General features: G+C 41.4%; 1 protein-coding gene across 1 annotated transcript in view; it reads right to left on the reverse strand.

Annotated features, from left to right (window-relative positions):
* The window catches only part of LOC114664349 (thyrotropin-releasing hormone-degrading ectoenzyme-like), a 940843-nt gene extending 914246 nt beyond the window's left edge, over window positions 1–26597 (reverse strand). The window contains 1 exon segment of the mRNA XM_028818439.2: window positions 24807–26597. Coding sequence (XP_028674272.2) covers window positions 24807–25534 — 728 coding nt within the window. The 5' untranslated portion in view covers window positions 25535–26597.
* Between the last annotated feature and the right edge of the window lie 277 nt (window positions 26598–26874).

Genomic DNA, 26874 nt, shown 5'->3' on the forward strand with positions numbered 1-26874 from the left:
TGGTAACATCACTTCAAGAGCATCCCACCAAATCCACAAGCTAATTAAAAGGGCAAGCTCAGTTTTGGGATGCACTCCGGACTCCATGGAGGTCGTAGCAAAGAGGTGAATTAAAACAAAACTGAGCGTCATTATGAACAATGCTGCATATCCTCTCTCTGCCACAATAACACTTAGGACTTCCGGACAATGAATCACTCAGCAAAAGTGTGTCAAGAAACACAACAGCAGCTCCTTTATGTCATCATCAATATGTTTGTATAATGCCTCACTGGGACTGGGACAGCCATGTCAGGAATTTTGTTTCTTTTTAAGTTTCTTTCCTTATTAATAAAGTTCTATCTATCTATCTATCTATCTATCTATCTATCTATCTATCTATCTATCTATCTATCTATCTATCTATCTATCTATCTATCTATCTATCTATCTATCTATCTATCTATCTATCTATCTATCTATCTATCTATCTATCTATCTATCTATCTATCTATCTATCTATCTATCTATCTGGTAGAGATTCCATGGGATCTCTAGAGAGGTAGGAGTGCTTAAATCCTCTCTTATTCTGGGATCAGATTAATTTTTTGTTCCCTTCTCTCTTCTCCACTTACTGTATCCTCTTTGTGCTTCATGTAGAATATAGAACCATCAAGGTGATGTTTTGTTAAGAAAACAAAGTTGAGAAATGAAAGGTAGTCACTGAATACATTACATTTTTGGGATCTCCTTGAGGTTGGTTGTTACAACATCTCTTCCATAATCACCACTTCAGATTTATGGCCTTAGTAACTTTTTATGATTCTAATGCAATTTTGGCTAACTAGAACTATGTGGTTTCCATCATTACTTCTGATTAGAAAATTAGCTTATTAACTATAGTAGTATTCTGTTGGATTAATGTTTTATTGATTACTTTAAAAGTTTTGTAAATCTGGATTCCCCACGATTTAGTGGTCTTTGCTCAGGACTAATGTTGATTAGCGAATTTCACCAAAGTGTTATTCACAGCGAATGTGCTGCGTTCGCCCTTGTGCATCAAATTATTTACTGATAATTCCGTCAGTTTAAGAGAACTTTTCCCTCCAGTGTTCCATAATGCTTAGCGAGGCCAGCGTGACATCCCCCAGCATTGTAACAGCCAGCACTGGATGGGACTGCACCCTGGGTATATAATGCTGATCATTTGCATTACAGACTTTGTGGGACTTAGTTAGTAGTAGAAAAGATAAGTAAATAATGCCAATTCCCAAAATGTTATTTTTATGAAACATATGTAGCATAAATGATGTGTTATCTCTGCTTGTTCGCCAAATGTACAGGTCGATCTTCGAGTTCCACATCAGTGAAGGAGGCACGTGTCCTATGCATGCATAATTAGCCACGTGGAGATTAAAAACAAACCTTAAAGGAGCCTGACAAAAAACACAGGTGACTATAAAATAATACAGTAACCCCACTTCCATCGCGGGGGTTGCGTTCCAGAGCCACCCGCGAAATAAGAAAATCCGTGAAGTAGAAACCATATGTTTATATGGTTATTTTTATATTGTCATGCTTGGGTCACAGATTTGCGCAGAAACACAGGAGGTTGTAGAGAGACAGGAACGTTATTCAAACACTGCAAACAAACATTTGTCTCTTTTTCAAAAGTTTAAACTGTGCTCCATGACAAGACAGAGATGACAGTTCCGTCTCACAATTAAAAGAATGCAAACATATCTTCCTCTTCAAAGGAGTGCGCATCAGGAGCAGAGATTGTCAGAAAGACAGAGGAAAGCAAACAAATCAATAGGGCTGTTTGGCTTTTAAGTAGGCGATGCACCGCTGTACAAAGCCCCATTGACTTTAATGCATTTTGCCAAGTTTGGCGATATTCACAGACACATTCATGATTTTTGTGAACTTGAGGTGAACACTGCAGAGTTATATCATCACTACTCAGGACTAATGAACCTCATTTTTTTTTCCGGTTAAAACAGGAAGCACTAGACCTATTTTAAAAAAAGCCTGAATTGTGATTCTGTTCCTACCCTCAGGGGGGTTATTGCAATATCTGGTCACACTAGACGTGCTACAGAACATCTGGCACCCCTACACCCTGAAACTAAACAACAACATTTATTTATATAGCACATTTTCATACAAATGGTGTAATTCAAAGTGCTTTACATGATGAAGAAAGAGAAAAAAGATAAAATAAATAAGAAAATAGAATTAGGGAACACTAATTAACATAGAGTAAAAGTAAGGTCCAATGGCCAGGGAGGACAGAAAAAACAAAAAAAAACTCCAGATGGCTGGAGAAAAAAAAAATCTGCAGGGGATCCAAGGCCACAAGACCGCCCAGCCCCCTCTAGGCATTCTACCACCAACATGACCTACAATGCACGCATGCAAATACAATGCATTAAGTGACTTTAGACCAGTGGCATTAATTTCTCATTAATCAATAAATCCTTTGATAATTTAATTAAGAAAGAATTACTTAACAAAATTTAGGCTCTTCTGAGCCCTCACCAATTTGGATACAGAGTAAAGAGGGGTGTGGAGGATGCTACAGAAACACTTTTGAATTTATTACATGACCACTTGGAAGGATCAAAACACCACGCAAGATTGCTTTATATGGACTTTTCATCAGTTTTTAACACAATCCCACATTTTAGTTGAGAAACTGATTGATTAATTCTGTTTGGACCCTGACTTGGTGGGGTGGACTCTGGAGTTTTTAACAAATAGAACACAAAGAGTGAGTGTCAATGGCTGTTTCTCTGAAAGCCTAAATACATCTGTAGGTACTCCACAATGTTGCTGTTCATCTCCGTCTTTTGTTGATCCTGTATACAAATGGCTACAGAAGTTTACACAAGGATAGACATACCCTGAAATGTTCAAACGAGTCTGTCATTGTAAGTCTTCTATAAGATAAGGAAGACAGCCATGGATCTATTGTCAATGAGTTTGTACAATGGTGTGATCGCTCTGATTTATGACTTAATATTCCTAAGACAAAAGATATGGTTGCAGATTTCAGGTGCTCTCCACCATCCACTGTCTTAACTTCAATTAAAGGGGAGATGTTGGAGAATACGGCAATACAAATACCTGGGAACAATTGTTGATAACAAACTAAACTTTGATCTTAATACAGAGAAAATCTGTAAAAAAAGGGCAGTCACAACTTTTCTTTCTTAAGAAACTTGGCTGTTTTAAGGTGGACAAAACCATAATGACACTTTTTTAGAAGTCCTTTATTGAATCCATTGTGACATTTGCTTTGATCTGTTAGTTTGGCAACCTCAGCAATAAGAAAATAAATCATCTTAACAACATTATAAAAATTTGCAATAGAATTATTGGTTCACATCAGAGCTATAAGCATTTTAAATTCGGTTACTTGTAGGAATGTTCTTAAATGTTAAATTCTACATTATTGTTTTGTGCACTGTTGAAAGTAATTATTCTTCTTTGTATTATTATTACTAATTTTGAGTGTGTGTTTATGCAATAACATTGACTGGCAAATGTTGTGTCTCTGTTTACTTATTGGATCTCTGTAACAATGTATTCTGTTTTTTGTACATTCCTGTTAATAATAATAATGATAATAATACATTTTATTTATATAGCGCCTTTCCCATGCTCAAGGCACTTACAGAATTTAAGTCAGAACGGCAGGGTATACAGTATATAGCATTGTACAAACCAGATAAATAAATAAAGAAGATTAAGGCAGTGAATTCAGAGAAAAAAAACAAACAACATAATCACACACACACACACACACGCACACACACACACACACACACGCACACAGGTTACATGAGCATCTTGACAGAGAAGTAAACTGAGAGAAGGGTAATAAAGTCAAGTGGAGCTAAAAGCCTTCCTGAACAGATGAGTCTTGAGTTGTTTTTTAAAAGAATTAATGGAGTCAACTGACCTGATTAATTTCGGAAGGTCATTCCAGAGTCTGGGCGCTATACAGCTGAAGGCCCTGTCACCCATGGAGTGTAGATTAGTGTGGGGCACAACAAGATTGCCAGAATCAGAGGACCTTAGTGGGCGGACAGGCACATAGTTATGGAGAAGGTCACTGATGTAGTTTGGCGCGAGGTTATTTAAGGCTTTGTAAGTTATTAGTAGGATTTTCTATTCGATTCTGTAAGACACAGGGAGCCAGTGGAGATGGAGCAGGATGGGTGTGATGTGCTCGCTGCTGCTGGTTCGAGTAAGGACTCTTGCAGCCGAGTTTTGAATAAGTTGGAGCTGTGATGTAAGATTAGAAGGGGCACCTGCCAGTAGGGAATTACAATAATCGATGCGGGATGTGATAAAAGCATGGACAAGTTTCTCAGCATTAGAGAAGGAGAGGAAGGAACGAACATGGGATATGTTACGGAGGTGAAAGTAAGAAAGTTTCTTAATGTGATTTACAGTGCATCCGGAAAGTATTCACAGCGCACCACTTTTTTCACATTTTGTTATGTTACAGCCTTATTCCAAAATGGATTAAATTAATTTTCCATCCATCCATTATCCAACCCATTATATCCTAACTACAGGGTCACAGGGGTCTGCTGGAGCCAATCCCAGCCAACACAGGGCGCAAGGCAGGAAACAAACCCCGGGCAGGGTGCCAGCCCACCGCAGGGCGCATACACACACACACACACCAAGCACACACTAGGGACAATTTAGAATCACCAATGCACCTAACCTGCATATCTTTGGACTGTGGAAGGAAACTGGAGCGCCCGGAGGAAACCCACGCAGACACGGGGAGAACATGCAAACTTCACGCAGGGAGGATCCGGGAAGCAAACCCAGGTCTCCTAACTGCGAGGCAGCAGCACTACCACTGTGCCACCGTGCCGCCCTAAATTCATTTTTTTCCTCAGAATTCTACACACAACACCTCATAATGACAACGTGAAAAAAGTTTACTTTAGGTTTTTGCAAATTTATTAAAAATTAAAAAATTGAGAAAGCACATGTACATAAGTATTCACCGCCTTTGCCATGAAGCTCAAAATTGAGCTCAGGTGCATCCTGTTTCCCCTGATCATCCTTGAGATGTTTCTGCAGCTTAATTGGAGTCCACCTGTGGTAAATTCAGTTGATTTGACTTGATTTGGAAAGGCACACACCTGTCTATATAAGGTCCCACAGTTGACAGTTCATGTCAGAGCACAAACCAAGCATGAAGTCAAAGGATTTGTCTGTAGACCTCCAAGACAGGATTGTCTCGAGGCACAAATCTGGAGAAGGTTACAGAAAAATTTCTGCTGCTTTGAAGGTCCCAATGAGCACAGTGGCCTCCATCATCCGTAAGTGGAAGAAGTTCAAAACCACCAGGACTCTTCTTAGAGCTGGCCGGCCATCTAAAATGAGCGATCAGGGGAGAAGGGTATAGTCAGGGAGGTGACCAAGAACCCGATGGTTACTCTGTCAGAGCTCCAGAGGTCCTCTGTGGAGAGAGGAGAACCTTCCAGAAGGACAACCATCTCTGCAGCAATCCACCAATAAGGCTTGTATGGTAGAGTGGCCAGACAGAAGCCACTCCTTAGTAAAAAGCACATGGCAGCCCACCTGGAGTTTGCCAAAAGGCACCTGAAGGACTCTCAGACCATGAGAAAGAAAATTCTCTGGTCTGATGAGACAAAGATTGAACTCTTTGGTGTGAATGCCAGGCGTCACGTTTGGAGGAAACCAGGCACCGCTCATCACCTGGCCAATACCATCCCTACAGTGAAGCATGGTGGTGGCAGCATCATGCTGTGGGGATGTTTTTCAGCGGCAGGGACTGGGAGACTAGTCAGGATAAAGGGAAAGATGACTACAGCAATGTACAGAGACATCCTGGATGAAAACCTGCTCCAGAGCGCTATTGACCTCAGACTGGGGCGACGGTTGAACTTTCAGCAGGACAACGACCCTAAGCACACAGCCAAGATATCAAAGGAGTGGCTTCAGGACAACTCTGTGAATGTCCTTGAGTGGCCCAGCCAGAGCCCAGACTTGAATCCGATTGAACATCTCTGGAGAGATCTTAAAATGGTTTTGCACCGACGCTTCCCATCCAACCTGATGGAGCTTGAGAGGTGCTGCAAAGAGGAATGGGTGAAACTGGCCAAGGATAGTGTGCCAAGCTTGTCATTATGGGGTGTTGTGTGTAGAATTCTGAGGAAAAAAATTAATTTAATCCATTTTGGAATAAGGCCGTAACATAACAAAATGTGGAAAAAGTGATGCGCTGTGAATACTTTCCGGATGCACTGTATGTGGGCGGAATAAGAAACAAATTCCCTCAGGTATAATAAAGTCTACCTAAACCTAAAATGCACAAAGTGTGTAGAGCTGTATGGATCTTCTTCTTCCTCTTTTGGCTGCTCCCGTTAGGGGTCTCCACAGCAGATCATCTTCTTCCATATCTTCCTGTCCTCTGCATCTTGTTCAGTTACACCCACCACCTGTATGTCCTCTCTCACCACATCCATAAACCTCCGCTTAGGCCTTCCTCTTTTCCTCTTCCCTAGCAGCTCTATCCTTAGCACCCTTCTCCCAATATACTCAGCATCTCTCCTCTGCAGATGTCCAAACCAAAGCAATATCGCCTCTCTCATAACACCCAATGCAAATCTTAACATCTTTAACTCTGCCACCTCCAGCTCTGTCTTCTGCTTTCTGGTCAGTGCCACCGTCTCCAACCCATATAACATAGCTGGTCTCACTACCTTCCTGTAGACCTTCCCTTTCACTCTTGCTATTACCCATCTGTCACAAATCACTCCTGACACACTTCTCCACTCACTCCACCCTGCTTAGACTCTCTTCTTCACCTCTCTTCTACAATCCCCCCTTACTGTGTACTGTTGATCCCAAGTATTTAAACTCACCCACCTTTACCATCTCTACTCCCTGCATCCTCACCATTCCTCTGATCTTCCTCTCATTTACACATGTATGTGTCTTGTTCCCTATCATCCAACTTCTTCTCTCTCTCGTTCTCTTCTTTCATCAGCCTCACAAAGTACTCTTTCCATCTGCTCAACACACCCTCCTCGTTTGTGAGTACGTTTCCATCTTTATCCTTTTACACCCTAACCTGCTGCACATCTTTCTCAGCTCAGACCCTCTGCCTATCCAATTGGTACAGGTCCTGTCACACAACTCATCATACGCCTTTTCTTTAGCCTTTGACACCTCTGTCTTCTCCTTACACCTAATCTCCTTGTATTCCCATCTACCTTCTGCGTCTCTCTGACTATCCCACTTCTTCTTCAACAACTTCTTCCTCTGTATAGTCTGAAGTACTTCCTCATTCCATAACCAGGTTTCCTTTCCTCCTTCCTCTGTCCAGATGTCACGCCAAGTACCTTTCTTGTTGTCACCTTTACTACTTCTGCTGTAGTTGCCCTGCTATCTGGCAACTCTTCACTGCCATCCAGTGCCTGTCTTACCTCCTCCCTAAACTCAACTTTTCAGTCTTTCTTTTTCAACTTCCACTATTTGATCCTTGGCTCTGCCCTCACTCTCCTCCCCTTCTTGATCTCCAGTGTCATCCTACAGACCGCCATCCTATGCTGCCTAACTACACTTTCCCCTGCCAAAACTTTGCAGTCTTCAATCTCCTTCAGATTGACACTCCTGCATAGGATATGATCTACCTGTGTGCATCTTCCTCCTCTCTTGTACATCACAGTACGTTCCTCCCTTTTCTTAAAATACATATTCACCACAGACAATGTCCATATTCAAAAAGCAAGGATGTACTTTAAATTATTAAAACTACAACATCATATCACTTCTACACAGCAGTTCCACTTAGAAGGGATCAGTGTCAAAAAAAAGGTTGATTGAGTTAAAACAAAGTAATGTCTCAGTAGGCTTCCATCTCGGTGTCAGGCATTAAAAGGTTTATAACCTTCCTAGATATCTATTTAAATTCACATGACAATTTCAAACTGAAATCTTTATTCTTTTATAGGAAGTGGAATACCCTGATGTCTAAGGGCTTAGAGTGTTTAGTACAGGGAAGCTGTATGTGACCCTTTGTCTAATAGGGTGCTAATTCTAAAAATGACATAGAAGTATAAAGTATAACTGTACTGTGTATAATATACTGTAAATGTGTGTATATATACAGTATATATATATAACGGTGCACTGCATGATAACGTGCACTGAAGTACACTTGACTTGAGCATTCCTAGTTTTCATCCTCTTTCTCTGTACGTTTAGCATTTGTTTGCTCAGATGTTGATGCGCTTGCTGCTTCCTGAGCAGCTCTTCTTTTCTCCACCCTAGCAGCCCACTTCTTTTCTTCTTTCGTTGGCATCTTTTCATGTGAAAACTGATAAAGTCAGTATTTGTGTTGCAATTACTTAGTATGGTTTCCTTAATTTTTTACTTAAGCTGGTACTTAAGTCTTCAATATGCATCAAGAATGATTTAAGATATGAAGAGGTAGGGGAAGTGATGGTGAAGGTGGTAAGGATGAGAACGGCGCCCGTACACATGCACCACACGGCCGCCCTGAAGCCCCTGCTGAGAGTTGATTCTACAATAAAATAAAATAAAAAGAGGAATAACCTTGGAGGTCAATCATCACCCTGAAAGCGGATAGTAGACGTCACGTAGTATATGTGTACCAAATGGTTTGTGAGCTACAGGTGATTTAAAATCCTGGACAGACAAATGAACAGCCACGGTAGCGTATTATATATAAAGATAGAAAGAGAGAATTGAGACTGGAAATGGAAGAGTAGTCCAAAGCATCGAACACAAGAGGTTTTTAAATAAATAAAATTACATGAAGGATAATAATGGAGACAAAGTAATAAATCCTTATACCTTATTTCCTCAAACAGGTCATCTTGGGCTATTCATGTGATGACTTGTTCACTTGCTCATTTTCTTAAAACAATGCCTCCAGGGTCAAGACAACTCTTTTTCTGGGACTTGATACCATCCAGCCATCCCTGTTAAGCAGTAAACAAAGAGATATGCAGGAGGATGAGCCTATGGTGTCCTGGATAATGGACCACCTGTGAGGGAGACCACAGTTTGTGAGACTTGAGGACTATGTCTCTGATATGGATGTGATCAACACAGGAGCACCACAAGTTACAGTCCTGTCTCCTTCTCCCTTCATTCTGTACACCTCAGACTATAAATATAACACCAGGTCATGTCACTTGCAGAAATTCTCAGATGACTCTGCAGTTATGGTGTGTATTGATAAAGGGGATGAGACAGAGGAGAGGAGGCAGGTGGAGAACTTTGTTTCTTGGTCCAAAGAGAATTGTCTGCAACTTAACATCAGCAAAACAGAAAAACTGGTTATTGACTTTTACCACACCAGAGAGCCTCTATATCCAGTCACTATTCAAGGAGTAGATGTAGAGTTGGCCCATTCCTACATGTGTGTGGGGGTCCACATTAATGACAGGTTGGACTTGTCTCATAACACAGAGGAACTGCATAAGGAAGGGCAAAGCAAGCTCTTTTTTCTCATGAGACTGCATTCCTTCAATATGGGAAGTGACATCCTTCCTGTCTTCTATAACTCTGTGATGGCCAGTGTGATTTTTTGTGCTGCAGTGTGCTGGGCTGCTAACATCACTTCAAGAGCGGCCCACCGAATCAACAAACAAGCTCAGTTATAGGACACACTCAACAAATTATTCAGCAGACGTGTGTCAAGAAACGCAAAAGGGGCTCCTTTATACCAGCAGCAATATGCCTGCATAATGTCTGTGACTGGAATTGTCAAGTCAGATGTTTTCTTTCTTTTTAATTTTCTTTCTTTTTTTAGTCTTTCTGATGTGTGTTCAGACTATAGAGTGTGTGTCTGTATTGTTTTATCTGTCTATCTGTTATATAGTGCTGTTTCTATCTATTTATCTATCTATTGTAACCAGTGGGGAGCACCACTGAGCCCCAATACCCAGAACCAATAATATCCAACACAGTCACACGTCCAAATCCTTCTGCCTCCAGTTGAGTGTTGCCCACTGCCTCCAAACTCTGACTCGTAGAGGTAAGGCAGTGCGTTCTTTTTATACTAGACACAGAACAGTTTCTGGTATCCAGACATAGAGGGGTCCTTTCATCGGATTGGCTGGCCCAGGACTATCTCAGCTGTGGAATGGCCAATTGGGGGAGGCAGCTTGATAGCCGAGGTCTCCAGGACTCTAAACAAATCCAAATTGTATTATGTAATATCATCTACTGTTAAATTCTGCTCTGTACTTGTAATATTTTTATTTTACTATTATACTGTACTAGTCAACCCACGGTGTAGCATATGCCGCATAATTATGTATTGATGGGTGAACACTTCCTGAAAGACACAGTTGTCTAAATGGGGTGGGTTTGAAGATACAACTGTAGGTGAATGAAAAGATGGAACTCTGAAGAGGGCAACATACAATTGTCCGTGACTGAAAACTGGAGGACCGCCGTTGCGCCTCCACCTCCCAGAGCGAGGGACGGGGCTGGATGGCGCTCGGGCGCGGAGGGCAGAACGGGGGGAGAGGGTAAGGACGCCCATTCCGCCCCCTCTGCCCTGGCCCCCTCGCCATTCTAGTCTGCTGATTTCTTAGTCATCTCTTAGTCATCGTTCAGTATGCACTGCCTGTTCATGTGCCCTCCCCCAACTCCTCACCTGAGTCGCTTTCGTCTGTGTACAGTCCACACATGCACCTCTGAGCCACGTTGCCGTTTCATTGTTCTTTGCGGTTCCGGCTGCTTTGCTATATATAATCCACCAAGTCACCCGACCATGGTAGTAGAGACAGGGGGTGTGTACAAAGGGCAGGGACTTAATCAGTGTGAGCGTATGACCCGCACTTACTGGGAATTCCTCGCCACTTGTCCCTCTAAGAAGTTGGACGCTGACCGCTCGGGGGTCGCGTAACTATTTAGCAGGAGGGAGTTTCGTTCGTTATCGGAATTAACCAGACAAATCGCTGCACCAACTAAGAACGGCCATGCACCACCACCCACAGAATGGAGAAAGAGCTATCAATCTGTCAATCCTCTCCGTGTCCAAGCCGGGTGAGTTTTTCTGTATTGAGTCAAATGAAACGAAAGGCTCCACTCCTGGTGGTGCCCTTCTGTCAATTCCTTTAAGGAATTCCTTTAAGGACTTTGGTTACCCGGTCGGCTGCCCGGCGGGTCATGGGAATAATGCCGCCGGATCGCGAGTCGTCATCGTTTACGGTCGGTGCCATGACGGTATGTGATTGTCTTCGAACCTCCGACTTTCGTTCTTGATTAATGAAAACATTCTTGGCAAATTTTCGCTCTCGCTCGAATTATTGGTGGGCGGGGCTCTGTGAGTTGGCAGGCGTGGCTCTGTCTTGCATGCGTCTTGTTTGCCATGGACTTAGTGAATTCTTAGAGTTGGTGGGTGTGGCTCTGTGAGTTGTCGGTGGGCGTGGCTCTGTGAGTTGTCGTCGTATCCCATGGTCTTAGCGTTGGTGGGCGGGTCTTTGTGAGTTGGTGGGCGTGGCTATGTCGTGCGTATCCCATGGTTGTCTTGTGTGCCCTGTCGGCTTAGTGAATTATATATATGGATTGAGGATTACTTGTGTTCTGCTCTGTGTATTGAATTGTATCGACCCCCTTCTCTTTGACACCCACTGCACACCCAACCTACCTGGAAAGGGGTCTCTCTCTGAACTGCCTTTCCCAAGGTTTCTTTCTTTTTTTTCCCTGCAAGGCTTGTTTTTTTTTGGGGATTTTTCCTTGTTTTCTTAGAGAGTCAAGGCTGGAGGGCTGTCAAAAGGCAGGGCCATTGCGGCACTTCTTGTGTGATTTTGGGTCATACATATTGTATTGTATTTTGGAAGCCAACAATGCTCAATTGTAGCACCCAGAGACCCCACTGGGATGCTTCTAGCAGACCACTGCCACCTGACATATGGGGGCCAGAACTGCTCCTGGCCCTCAAGCTTTGCTTGTCCATCCCCTGGCACATTCCATTTTGTCCAGAGGTCATGCTGTCAACCATCCTGGATGCTCATATCTCCTCAGTGGCAGTCACACTATCTATTTAAAAAGCTTCTTTAAAACGTGAAACTTCCCCCTGGGGTCAAATAATGTTCTGTTTATCTATTTTTGTGACCACCAGGGTTAGGTTAATGGAGTTGAGGGACCTGAGCACAGATAGTGTTACCCAATAATGTTACGAGCCCCTAAATGAAGTCATGGAACTCCAGAGTGGTGCCAGAAAGGGACCAAGGAAAGCAAGTGTGGGTTTGGGTGCAAAACAATATTTCTTACCTTCCACCCCAGAAAATCTGAAAACCTCTTTTTTATAGTCACATGTTAAATGTCTTTGTCACGAAACTATATGTAAAACAAAGCTCTTCTCTTTTGCTTATCTTAAGCCACAGGCTGAGCAAATGATTATATGGGAGGCAACAGCTGTGAAATATTTTGCTCCCTACCACCAGACTGTATGCAGCAGGAGCGCAGGGTAGACCACTCAAGGGTAGGCTAAACCTCTGGATGCCTTCTGTCCTCTTTTCCTAGGATATATACCCAAGCAGGAAGCAGGGGGTCCTTATCAGCACTTGCGAAGGTTGATTGAGTTCATTGAGAAGATGTCCTCTTGACTGGGTGTGTAAATAAAAGGATGTGGATGTCTGAACTCCAAGGAGTCCTTTTCACAGTCTATCGAGTTGCCCCCAAGCACTCACTTTCTCCTAGCATTAATTAAAATGGTCTCAGAGAATATGTAGCAGTGGTGATTGCCTTTCAAAGGCACTATAAACGACTATTTCTTATTTTGTATTTGACCTTGAATGAGTCACAAAACCTAGCAGTTCTCACATTATAGAGTAGTGGGAATGCTGTTTGTGTATCACTGAGTGAGTCACTTCTTCCGCTAGTGATCACATTCTAGAAAGATAGGGAAAGATGAGAACAGTTGTATTCATTTGTGGTTTACAAGTCGCTTTAGATAGAAGTGTCAGCCAAATACAGGAAATCAATATCAATTTTACTTTTGACTAGAGACACAGTGCTCGCTATTCAGGAGTGTATATATGGTAGATACAACAGACTTTGTGCGCATTGCAAAGAAAGTGTGTTGCAAGATTCCCGGTCTTTAAATTGCATTCAATTAAAAAATAAAATATAAGTAACTATCCAGACTTTTCTAAGAGAAACTGAAATTGTGTGTTTGATGGTTTGCCAGATATAAAGCTGGCAGCTGTAAAGGCATATTGTTAGATGGAGCTGCACTAACGCTTGATAATCTGAAGCCACACTTCTCAGTAAACATGGAGGGAAAAGGCAACAAAAAACACTTTTAGCTTTGTGCGTTTGCTAACTTAGAGCAGTGAAAATTCAATGAAATAAAAACAAGTCTGTCAGCTGCTAAACACGGCTTGATGTGCATTAATTCAAGGAAGGCCAACAGATGGTTGCTGCTAAAATTTAGAAAGCTGCCGCCTACTAAATCCGCTGAACTCTCTAATATTACTTTTCAAGATTTAACTAAACTTGAGAACAATGAGAAACTATTGTGGATAATTAATGCAGAAGTTGTTTGGATGACTTCTCTCCTTTAATAACACAACTCCCACCCACATCTCTTAAAACGACCAACTATCAACCAGACAGTGGTTCGAGAATTATAATCAAACAAACACATACAGAAATAAGCCAGTTGTCAAGAAGATTAGATAAGAGGAGAAGGACAGGACATGACAAGGCAAGACAGGTGTAGAAGAGTTAAAAAGAGAAAAAGGAAGGAAAGATAGGGCAGGCCAAGATAAGGTAGCTGTCATGTAGGTGCACATGTGAGGCAACTTAAGAGCTCTGGTTATGGTAGTTACCTGCCGAACCAGGAGTTGGTGCTGTTTGCTAATGCCTTCGCTATTCATCCGTCAGCAAAACAGAAGACTGACAGCCATTCCATCCCTTAAGATGTCATTTCTGTTGACTGCTCTACTGGACCCAACCCTTCCTGCCTGAAAGCCATATGACCAGCAGGCCAGCTATCTTGGAGTTAGTTCTGTTCTGAACTCCAGTCTGAAACGACTACTCTACATTTATTGCACGCTTTCTTTATTTATTATTGGGGTGGTGGTGCCCCAACTCTTTCACACTGTTGTCTTTTTTTACACAGTGTAAAACAAGACAAGATGACATAAGATTGTACAAGATAAGGTAAGAAAAGGTCAGCTAGGACTGAACAAGACAAGACAAGATAAAAAAAGACAAAAGTGTTATGATTAGAGATTGTGACCAGCAGAGGGTGTTGCAGCACCCCAAACACAAGTCCCAAGTTCAAAGAAATGATTTATTGTGCACAAATGTCTCTCACATACTTCTCTAAAAGTTGCACAAGCACAATTACAAGGAAATGTCTCCTTCCTTCTCTCTGTCTCTTTCCTCTGCTTCACACCCTACAGTGATAAGGAGTGGCTTCCTCGATACTGGGCACAGGAATACTCACATTGCATACGAGTAGCACTTCTAGGTCAGCTGGAGGCTCCCTAAAATGAGGAAACCTCCTCCCCACAGCTTCCCCTGGTGGATCCCACGAGACCCAGCTGGGCTGCCCATTAGAACTGCAATTCCCATGCAGCACTGCAGGTGTGTAAACGGGAGACCCACCAGAGAGCTGCTGGCACCTCCTGTACTGGAAGAGCACATGGCCCCAGAAGGTGGTCTCCTTCCACCCTTCCATTGCCAGCCAACCCTGGTCTTCTATGACAAGATAAATAAAACATTTTGCAGAAAAGTGAATTCACTGTGTTGTACGGTGTTTCTCTTCACATAAAAAATCCCACATATTAAAAAGCATTTTCCATCCATCAAAATCCATTCCAATGACACAAGACAAAAAGGGGTTAGTTCCTGTCTGGGAGTGTTTGCATGTTTTAATTCTGCATGTGTCTGCCTGCCATTTAATATTCAAATAAAGATCTCTAGTGGAAAACAAAACAGAAAATTCTGTCATGTACACAAATGTTGGCAAGACGATAGATGTGTCCTGGTGGTACAATCCCATCTTTGTCAATTTCAATGACAATCTTGCTGATTGCAATCCCCAAAATGAAGACATCAAGAGAACAACAAAATGTGAAGGGTCATGCCGCTTGGAGAGTGCATGTCCTCAGCCTTTTCTGCAGGAATCCAGAAACAGAAAGGGGCAGCCGCTGGCTAATGGTGTGGTGAGGTTGGGGTTCGGCTTCTCATGTAGGAAGATTTTCTTGTGGGGAAATCACAGTAACGTGCACAATCGGGTGCTGCAGTGTGTCAGACTGTCACATTTTTTAAATAATGCACTGCACCTCCATGACGATGTGAGTGACAGGAATAAATAGAATTGACTTGATTGGTGTGTCAGTGATTACCTGCATTACGCAGCTGCAGTGGCATTGTGCCAAGTTGATTGAATACATATTTCCAGCATTTATTCTACAACTGTGCAGACTACTTGTGTAATTTTTTTTTTTTGTCAAGTCAAATATAAATCTGATGTTCTTGTTTTTTGACACTGGTTATGACGTTACAGGTTGGTTCCATGCTCTCTCTTCACTTTTGGGAGCCTCTCTTCTTCCTTTCAACCTCCATGCTCTTTTCCTTTCTTTCATTTCGTTTCTTTTTTTCTCATGTCAGCTGATTCTCTGTGGGTGCAGTGTATCAATTGCGCACTGCAGGAAGCCGATGAAGCAGTTAAGAAAGACCGCACCTTCACATGCAGGTGCGTCTCGCCCGAATTACTCCACCAACTCCCCACAGCCGTGTGAATGCACCCACAGAGAATGAGCCTACCAATTGATTATTTATTAAAACTGACATTCTTTCTGAGCCGCAGATCTACTGTATCACACTGGCAGTCTTGCTCGTAAAGAGTTTATAATAATTAGTAATGTTGAGAATGTTGAGACATATATGGGAAAACATCAGGAAAAAATGGCCCAGAGAAGTGATGCACTCCTGCACACACCATGTTGTCAGTCAAAGAGTTTTTGACCAAGAACAAAGTGGCTGTTGCTTCGCACCCTTGTATTCGCCAGATCTCACTCCCTGCGACTCATTTTTGTTCAAGAAATTAAAATAGAGACTAAAGGGAAGAAGGTTTGCTATTGTGGAAGAAATCTAGGGGGAAAACAAGCAGGAGATTCTAGACATGGTAACAAAAGATGAGCACAGGAAATGCTTCAAGGAATGAGAGAAGTGCTGGGACGAGTGTGGTGTATCTCAAGGACAGTATTTTGAAAGTGACTGAAAGGGTACTGCTGTAAAATTTATATTTTTTTTTCTGGAATTTTTGGGTTCCCTTTCAAAGATTAAACTATATTAACATTTTTATAGCCAGTTTTGCCCTTCCAAAAGTATTATTGTTCGAGCTGGGCTGGAGGTAGTTGACCAGGTTACCATGTTTCATTACATTGAGTGAAAACATCCTTTTTATCACAGGGTCACAGGGAGGTAGAGGGCCCAGTGGTCCAACTGTATCAGTCTTCAAGCAAGAAGAGCAATCAATACTTTGAAGCTTTTAAAGGATATATGGTACTCTTGAGTATCTGAATGTTATAATAAATGTTCTAAATGCTTGATCAAATTCATTCCTAAAACCACCCCCTATTTGAAACCTCTCAAAGAAGAAGTATGGACTCTTATTACAGCATTAAGATACTTGGTAATAATTTACTTCCACATTTTCTAAACAGTTTTTTAAAACATTTTTCTAAACTGTTTGCATAGCTCCTGTTTTACTTGCAGTCCTTCTTGCATTTGAAACAATTTACTTTACACTTACAAATCTTCCTCCCTTCCATTCAATCATCAGTTTTCCAAACATTTGTATTCCTATTGTATACACAGGCACATTGGGCTCACGGCTGAGCCCAGAAATATTAGACACAGATCCTAGACGGAAGACCAACTATTCTGAGGTTAAGTTTGTACTATTTCCTACACCAGATTACTAAATACAAGCATTCATCCATACATCCATCCATCCATCCATTATCCAACCCACTATATCCTAACTACAGGGTCACGGGGGTCTGCTGGAGCCAATCCCAGCCAACATAGGGCGCAAGGCAGGAAACAAACCCAAGGCAGGGCGCCAGCCCACTGCAGGGCACACACACACCCACACATCAAGCACACACTAGGGACAATTTAGGATTGTCAATCCACCTAACCTGCATTCAGTTAATATTAAATTTATGTGATGCCAGTCTCAGAGTGCACCCTATAAGAGACAAAGGTAACACAAGAAAACAATTAGCAAATTAGTTGGATCTGATTTTGTTTGATGTTTTCAACTATCTCATTTATCCTTTTTTATTATTATTATTTATTCTGGAATTTCTGACATCCAGAGTTCAGTTTTCTGGTTTTTTTTATCTGCCTAGATTAAAAGGAGCAAATTACAGCTGAAAATGTATTGAACTTTTTACCAGACGAAACCATGATACTTCACATTTTATGAAACTAGAAAGATGACTAATGGAATTGCTAGTTTTTGTGTGCAGAATGAAAAGTTTAGGCTTCACTAAAAATTATCCTCTGCAGACAGGAATTATGACTAAGTATTCTGATTTATGCACAACAGTTGTAAAAGCAAGGAGTAGAGTTGGCGAAGGTGGAGGAGTCTAAATACTTGGGATCAACAGTACAGAGTAACAGAGATTGTGGAAGAGAGGTGAAAAAGAGAGTGCAGCCAGGGTGGAATGGGTGGAGAAGAGTGTCAGGAGTGATTTGTGACAGATGGATATCAGCAAGAGTGAAAGGGAAGGTCTACAGGACGGTGGTGAGACCAGCTATGTTATATGGGTTGGAGACAGTGGCACTGACCAGAAAGCAGGAGACAGAGCTGGAGGTAGCAGAGTTAAAGATGCTAAGATTTGCACTGGGTGTGACGAGGATGGATAGAATTAGAAATGAGTACATTAGAGGGTCAGCTCAAGTTGGACGGTTGGGAGACAAAGTCAGAGAAGCAAGATTGCGTTGGTTTGGACATGTGCAAAGGAGAGATGCTGGGTATATTGGGAGAAGGATGCTAAGGATAAAGCTGCCAGGGAAGAGGAGAAGAAGAAGGCCTAAGAGGAGGTTTATGGATGTGGTGAGAGAGGACATGCAGGTGATGAGTGTAACAGAGCAAGATGGAGAGGACAGAAAGATATGGAAGAAGATGATCTGCTGTGGTAAAAGTTTATAGGCGGGATTTTATGGTAAGCATTAATAACTTAAACAAGTAAAGAACAAAAGTTCATCCAACTCATTCGTTCATTGATAAACCAGGCGATGGTTCTTATTCAAGAACCAATGTGTGCAGAGCCTGTTCTCAGTGAGTGAAGACAACTATACAAAAAAATAAATTAAAAACTCAAACTGAAATGTAAACTTCATTCATGTAGTGAGTATGCTAGGTTCTTGTTACCATGGCTCCATCACCAATTATGTGAATTTCCCATTGGGATTAATAAAGTATCTATCTATCTATCTATCTATCTATCTATCTATCTATCTATCTATCTATCTATCTAATTCACTGATTGACTGATATACAGTGATATACAGAGCTCCTGATAATATGGCATATTTATTTACAATATATAATATCTGGTTTCTAATAATACAGCTCACTAACTATTAGACATACAGTAGTTTCCGTTCATAGATCTCATTCATTCATTCACCAGTATGCAAGGGTCTACATGCCATTGATTTAATTAGATAACCTTAATTAATCCCATGAGGAAATTCAGATGCATACAGCAGCCGAAACATAAAAAACATACAGACTCACAGGACAAATAATACAGCCAACCAATCAATCAATTAATCCACAAATAAATAAATAAATGTATAGTGTGCAGATATTTCAAAATGAACTTAACAAGTACATTGGGAGGAAGCATTGAATTGTCTGGTAGCAATGGGCAGAAAAGACCCCAACAGGTACTTCTTAGCACACTGTGGTAGAATGAGCCTGTGTGTAAGAGTGTTCCTAAAACCCACAATTGGCAAACAATGACAAATGTAAAACAGAATAGTTAAGCTTCTTACAAGCTTTTTTTTTGGTTGTTTATAGAATCTTTATTTTCTTTTTAGTCTGTTCACAGCTCAAAGTCAGACAGAGAAAAGTGCTGACTACACAAAAAAAAAACGTGGGCTCTTCCGCTGTAAATATAGATGCAAAGGCTTTGAAACATTTGGAAAGATTTCACATCAGTGTTGTTTCTTTTTTAAAGGCCAGGGGGGAGCAAAGGATCCCCTACCCCCAAATGCTGCACAAAATAAGTGATACGCTTCTCTTAGTAATTTAACTTATTATGATAAACGTTTATAACAACACCCAACTTTGTCTTCCTAAGTATTCGTTCATCCATCCATTTTCCAACCCGCTGAATCTGAACACAGGGTCACGGGGGTCTGCTGGAGCCAATCCCAGCCAACACATGGCACAAGGCAGGAACCAATCCCGGGCAGGGCGCCAACCCACCGCAGGACACACACAAATGCACCCACACACCAAGCACACACTAGGTCCAATTTAGAATCGCCAATCCACCTAACCTGCATGTCTTTGGACTGTGGGAGGAAACCGGAGCGCCCGGAGGAAATCCACGCAGACACGGGGAGAACATGCAAACTCCACGCAGGGAGGACCCGGGAAGCGAACCCAGGTCCCCAGATCTCCCAATTGCGAGGCGGCAGTGCTACCCACTGCGCCACCGTGCCGCCCCTTCCAAAAAGTTTTTTTTTTTCCAAATTTACATCACATGCTCAATGTTGTTTCTGATAGCTTTTCATTTTATGTGAAAGGGTCTTTGTTTCCCCGTTTCCAGTTCAAAGGGCCCTGCTCTGTCGGCCCAGCAGTGTTCTCTACAGCCTTGGGGTTGTGTGTAAGTTTACCTGTGCAACCTCAACTTTCCAGTTTAACCTTGGGGCTTGAAGGCAACACTCATTTATTCTTGACACTAATATTTTTTAATTGCTCACTTTGTGCTTCTAGTTCAAACTTTCTTGAGTCAAGGCTATACGATACAAGTCAACAAAGAGGTGTAAAAACCTGAAGTGCCACTTTCTCTATTAAAGGTATCCCCACTGAAAGAGGAATAAAAAAGAAACAAGAGCCATATTAGGAATTTCCCTGAACACAAGATGTTACTCTGGTCAGAACGGGGCCAAGCAGAGGAGGATGGCGTGATGGCGTTCAATTTGAAAAAGGCACCAAGGAAGCCTTTTGTGTGCTCCTGAAACTTTGTGGACATAAAGCCAGAGTTCTGGAAGAAACAGAACTGTACAAAAATGTTTTTCAGTCTTTCACTGTTTGGAATAAGCTACCAAGTAGTGTGGTAGACAGTAAGACTTTAAGGACTTAAAACTCAACTGGATGTTGTTTTAGAAGAATTAAGTGGATAGGACTGGCAAGCTTTGTTGGGCTGAATGGCCTGTTCTCGTCTAATGTTCTAATATTGAATGCTGTGGTTAGCACAGATACTGGACATCCCCACACTCTTAAGTCAGCAGCCATACCACCTGCACTTCAGACGGGGCCATCCACCTGAAGCTAAGCCAGTACTTGGATGGGAGACCACCTAGGAAAACCCTGGGTTGCTGATGAAAGAGGTGTTGGTGAGACCAGCAGGGGCTGCTTAGCCTGTGGTCTGAAGAAACCAGAACATATGCAAGAAACCCACACAGACTCTGGGAGAACATGCAAACTCCATGCAGGAAGCACTCAGTACCTGAACCCTCGTCTCCCTGTTGTGAGGCAGCAGTGCTACTAATGCCCCACCGTACTATCCCTAGGTATGCACAATATCACCAGAACTGTGCACTAGTAATAATGTTTGACTATGCACAATACAGTATTAATCCATGGTCCCTTTTTGCTTTTATCATTACTTTGCTTCCAAGGTGGCTTAAGAATTTTTTTAATGTAAATAATACCTACCTACAGATCTTCATTTTCTATGCAGTAGTTTAGTAGTTTCTATGCAAAATATAAGTGGTAATTTAAATCCTTTAACAGATCTACTGTGGTATTATCCTCAACAATGAAACTGTAAACTGCATTTGTTTCAACTGCAAAAGCAAATATTTGTTCATCCCTCCAGTTGTACCAATGAAGCAATTAGCTAATCAAATGACCACAACGGCCTAAATAGTAAATTCCTGTTGAATGTGTATCATTTAGATTTTTTTTTTTTATTATTGTGCATCTGTTGCATATCGCACCATATTAATCTATCTACTATTTTATCTGCCAAATACCACAATTTATATCAACCTCTCTATCTATAGACACACATTTATAACAGCCAATAATGCATGTAAGTGTGGTGTGTGCTTGATGTGCTTTGTAAATTAACATTCATGAAGAGATATATACATTTTAAAATTAACTTCATACAAATCCATAACATGGCCATGTGTGAGGGGGATTGGAGCCCTTCCCAGAAGCGTTGGACATCGGATATATTTACATTAATTAATTATCTATCTAAACAAAAATAGTGTCTTTCAAATTGATGTACCAATGATATAGCACATTCCTCTATCTACCCAATATAGCGCCTTTCAAATCTTTGTACCAATGATTTAGTACATTCCTCTCTCTACCCTAACCCTAACCCTAACCCTTTCAAATTTATGGACCAATTATAAAGCACATCTATGTACCAAATATAGTGCCTTTCAAATCGATGTACCAATGATGTAGCACATTTCTCTATCTATCTACCTAATATAGTGCCTTTCAAATTTATGGACCTATTATAAAGCACATCTATGTACCCAATATAGTATTTTTCAGATCTATGTACTAATGATATAGCACATTTCTCTATCTACCCAATATAGTGCCTTTCAATTGTATGTAATTTTTATATAGCAAATCTACCCAATATAGTGCCTTTCAAATCAATGTACCAATGAAATAGCACATTTCCCTATCTATCTCCCAATCATACAGTACCTTTCAGTTCATCTACCTATCTAATATAGTGCCTTCCATGACTATCGATCCATCCATCCACGTATGTATCTATGTTTGATTGTATCCATTGCATTCTGCCTTTGATATTTATCTTTACACACACACACACACACACACACACATATATATAAATATTTTTTTGCGTTAACTTCATGCAATTCCATGACATTGACATATGTGTGGAGGAATGGGGCCCCTCCCAGAAGTACTGGATGTAGGAAATATTTATTTTAAATATAATTATCTATCTAGCAATCCAATATAGTGTCTTTCAAATCTATGTATTTCTATTACATATCACCTTCTCTATCTGTCTATCATAAAGTGCCTTTCACATCTATTTAATATAGTGCCTACCATGACTTTTGATCCATCTATTCATATATATACAGTATCTATTTATGATTATATCTGTTGCCTACTCCCTTTGATATTTATCAATATATCTAAAGATGGAAGCCAACACAATTAACAAAGTAAGCGGTGTCTATGACATGGTTTATAAATCTACATTCATGCTCATGCACAAAAAATTTTAAATCCACTTTGTAGGGGTCCTGGGTGTAGTTGTATTGGGGAGATTGGAGTCCATCCCAGAAACAATTTGGACAAGGTGCAAGTCCACCATAAAGACATTTTAAAACAGATTATTAAAGTATGTGTTCAAATGCGTGTTATTTTAGAATGTATTACTAATTAATGAATGCTTCTTTTAAACTGAATGTTTTGTACATTTTTTACTTTCAATTCAAATTAAAATGAAATTTTCATAGATAGGAAGTATTTTTAAAATTATCTATTTTTAAATTCTCTCTCTATCTATCTGTCTAAGTGTGCTAGTCCCAGTTATAGGCATGTTTTAATCGTAACTAAAACAAGTGAAAAAATGTAAAATGCGATAATGGGCGATTCTGAATGTTCGCAATATTCGTCAGTAAGGAGTCGGGGTTTTGACACCCATATGGCGGAGTTCCCACTTACATCATACAGACACATAATTTAATAGTCTGGCAGGCAATCCAGTCCACGGAGAGGCGTTGAAAGTCGGTCGGCTGCACGCTAAGAGCGGCTCAGCTTGTGCCTGACCCTAACGAGGTCAGATAACGTGCCTGAACATACCGGAATGTGATTTGTGAACATTCACTCGAATGCGCTGTTGTTGTGCTGCACAAACGAAGTGCTGAAGGTCTCACTGGAGTTGCGTTATTCAGCTAAGCAATAAGAGAAGCGAGTCACGTGGTTGTGCAGTCATTGCCAGTTAATTAAGACAGGCATCGTCTGCTCAAAATTCTCCGAGTGTGATTGCTGCCAAAATCGGGAGTTAAGGAGTTAAGCCGCGGATAATGCTTTACTTTGAAACTAAGTTATATTTAGTAAAGCGAGGTGAATGTATACAGGGTTCATAATTGCCCCGTGGAAAATAACTTGACGGGGTTAACTGTATTAGAAAATGAAATCACTTCACTTGAACATATGCAAATATATTCGGAATTAATCTTTAACAGCTTCAGAGTATATGCGAACACTGCCGGCTATAAGATGGAAGTCAATAAAAAGTCTCTTGTGATATATTTTTGTTTAACTGCTTTGAAGATTTTTAATTATTTGCACAACTACGTTAAAATGAATTAAATTTAAGACAACTAAAACTTAACAAAAACCAAAGGCCGAAACGGCAGGTTGAGCATTCAATGATGTACTATAATATATGAAGGGTTTCTAACTCTTCTTTTAAATTGAGCATGAGCTCGATTCTAATTGTTTTAAATGTAACGTTACGGCACACATCCAGCCACATGCTACAGAAGCACAGATGTTGACAGATGAACTTTTGACAATAGACCTGAAAGGGGGGCATAAGGGAGAAGGAGTATAAATGTGAGGATGTCAACGTTAAATAAATAGGTGAAAGTAACAAAATATTGCCGCTTGATAGATAGATAGATAGATAGATAGATAGATAGATAGATAGATAGATAGATAGATAGATAGATAGATAGATAGATAGATAGATAGATAGATAGATAGATAGATAGATATTTTACTTGTCTCCAGGGAGAAAGTTATTTAAGTGAGTTCGTATATAATATAATATAATATAATATAATATAATATAATATAATATAATATAATATAATATAATATAATATAATATAATAGATGGCTCGTTAATACAATGCCTTACGCCCGGTCGTGGTCCGTGCACGGCCACCCTGTGTTCTTGCGGTTCCGGTTTACCATCGACATTTTTTTATGTTCAAATTAATTTGATTAACGGTATTTCAAATCCTCCTTGTGTAAGTGTCAGTGAGTGTAGGTGTGTTAGTAAGTAGGCTCAATTATTGACCGGGCGTCCTGTCTGTAATTGTTACTGTCTTGCTCCCAATGCCGCGCTCTGGTTCCCGAGACCGTGAACTGGTTAAACTGTTTTGAGAATGTTATTCTGGACTAGACTATACTAGACTAGAATAGAGATAAACTTCCCGGTAGATGGATGTTCTTCAGAGTGGAGTTGCTCTGAATTGATAGCGTGCACTCTAATATTAAAACAAGACAGGCTTAATAATAAAACTGATAGCGAGAGGCCAGTCCCCAGCGCTCTGTACATTTAAAAGTAACTTTAATGATGGGACATATTGATTAACAATGCCTCCTAATCATGGGATGCCTTGCACTCGTCCTGTTTATTTCTGCGTATACCTACACACTACCAAGCCATCTGATACACCCGGATGGATTGATAGGTGCCAAGACGATCATTGCCGAGGCAGAACTCACGTGGCTCGGTATCCGTGTCTGCGCATCTTACCTTTTGTCCCCGAGTTGCGGGTAAGTGCTGCGGAAGAAGCCCAGTAGCTCATATTCGATTCGAGCATGGAAAGTTAAGTTAACTTTATAGCTCCTCCGGGGTTCCATCTCACCATTGAGCGCGATGACCAGTACCTGGTTGGCGGGGTACTTAAATTGCCGGTGCACCTTCAGCGCTCCTCTCCTTCTCTCGCCCGTGTACACGATCGCCCTCTGCAGCTCTAGGCGATCCGCATGTAGGACGATAAACCTGGTGGAGTTGAGGCATTCGAATTCAATGCTGACTTGTCCGTGAAAAGTAAAATTGTCCATGAACACAGTCAGGTAGAGATTGTAATGGATGGGTCGCAGCGAGGTAGGCAACCTGAGCAGTTTCCAGGGTTGGATGCCATGCTCCTCGCCCCGGTGATGGACCTGTGAATCCCTGGTCTGGTTGAACTTAGTGTGGTTTCCACTGGCCGGCCGGCCACTGGGCTCGCCGGTGCACTCTTCAAATTTGACGCTGAGAAGCACGGCGATGATAGTCACGATGATTAGAGTAAGGATGGAGATGGCGAATCCAAGCACCAGCGTTTTGTGCACGGTGATGTTACGCTCTGTGGTCCTGGGTCTGACCACCACGCTGTCTGCCCACTGATCGGAAAGGCCCCTGCCGTTCCGTACTGAGTTATCGTCTATTACCATAGCTGTAAAAGATAAGTGTTTATCACGTTTATTATCCAAAGCCATATAAACCCCAGAAAGGATAAGGAGGAGTTGGAAGGCAACAGGCAAAGAAAGTGTGCGGGTTACCGAAGTAATACAACTCCGGAAAGCACACGTTTGGCAGTAGCCATAAGCCTCCCCTGGTACTGGTCCAAACTACAGGACATTCAAACAACAATGAGAAACGGAACAGAGCTGAGAAGCATTAGTTTGGATTCCAGTTTTAAAAAAAGGGGGGTGGGGGGAGAGAGAAGAAAAAGAGAGATCCACAACTCTCACACTTTCAAGTGCAGTCCACAGTCCGTATCTTCGCTTTATCCCAAGATCGTGTACTCCAGCTTTTTTTTTTTTTTTGGTGATTGCGGTATCCGTTTAAAGTATCCCTGCAGTTTTGATTAGGATCCCAGTGCAACAACAGCAGTGTCGCGGAAGAAGCGAGCCATTCATCCCTTGGACTGGTGCCGTCTGCCTTCCAATGATCTCAGTGCGCCCCGCTCGCATATTTCAGTTCACTGGCTCCCTTCGCATCCCTATCCCCAGCTCTGGGGCAAGCATCACCAAAGCAACCGGCTCCCGCTTCCGAGCTATCCTCCTCTGTACTGCGGGGCTTCTTAGATACGAGGATTTCTGCTGGGGGCGTGCTGATAGGATCCCGGCTAAAACATGATCTTTTGACCAAAGCCCACCGTCTTACGATCAGCTCGACATAATGCAGGAGCCCGGACAGAGCTGGCGTCTTCCTTCATGATGAATCAGAGCATCAAAGCGCAAGCAAAAAAAAAAAAAAAAAAAACTACTTTCGGCCGCTACTTGCTAAACGTGTACGCTCCAGAGGGGGCGCGGCTTGCTGCCACGGCAAGGATTTATTTATTTATTTAGTTTTATACAGAGGCAAGCCCTGGTCCAGATGAGAGATACGCATGGACGGCGGATTAAATAAACGGCGAGAACGCGGAATCTGCGGGTCCAGGTGCCCTGTTCCTGAAGGATGCCGCTGATGGGTTTCATTTATAATTGCATCAATTAATCATAAAACAGAAAGGAAAGAAAACCTGTTGAGATCAGCCTTCGGATCTTCATTATATTCTAATTTATGAAAGTATTATCTACTTGGAAAACCCCTGGCAGTACTGGGATAACTGTATTTAACCAGTTACATTTTTTTATTTGCCATTTTACAATATTGATATTTGTTTATGATGAATTAATGTGAAATCATCGAGGTTAATGAGCGGCCGCCGCTCTTGCTGCCGATAGAAAATTTAAAAAGTAAAACGAGGGACAAAAAGTACTCGTGAGTACAATAATAACTTTACACTTATGAACAGAAAAAGGACGTGTCTCTGTTATATAGCGCCTTTCTG

This window comes from Erpetoichthys calabaricus, chromosome 1 (assembly GCF_900747795.2).
Source record: "Erpetoichthys calabaricus chromosome 1, fErpCal1.3, whole genome shotgun sequence".
Taxonomy (NCBI): Eukaryota; Metazoa; Chordata; class Cladistia; order Polypteriformes; family Polypteridae; genus Erpetoichthys; species Erpetoichthys calabaricus.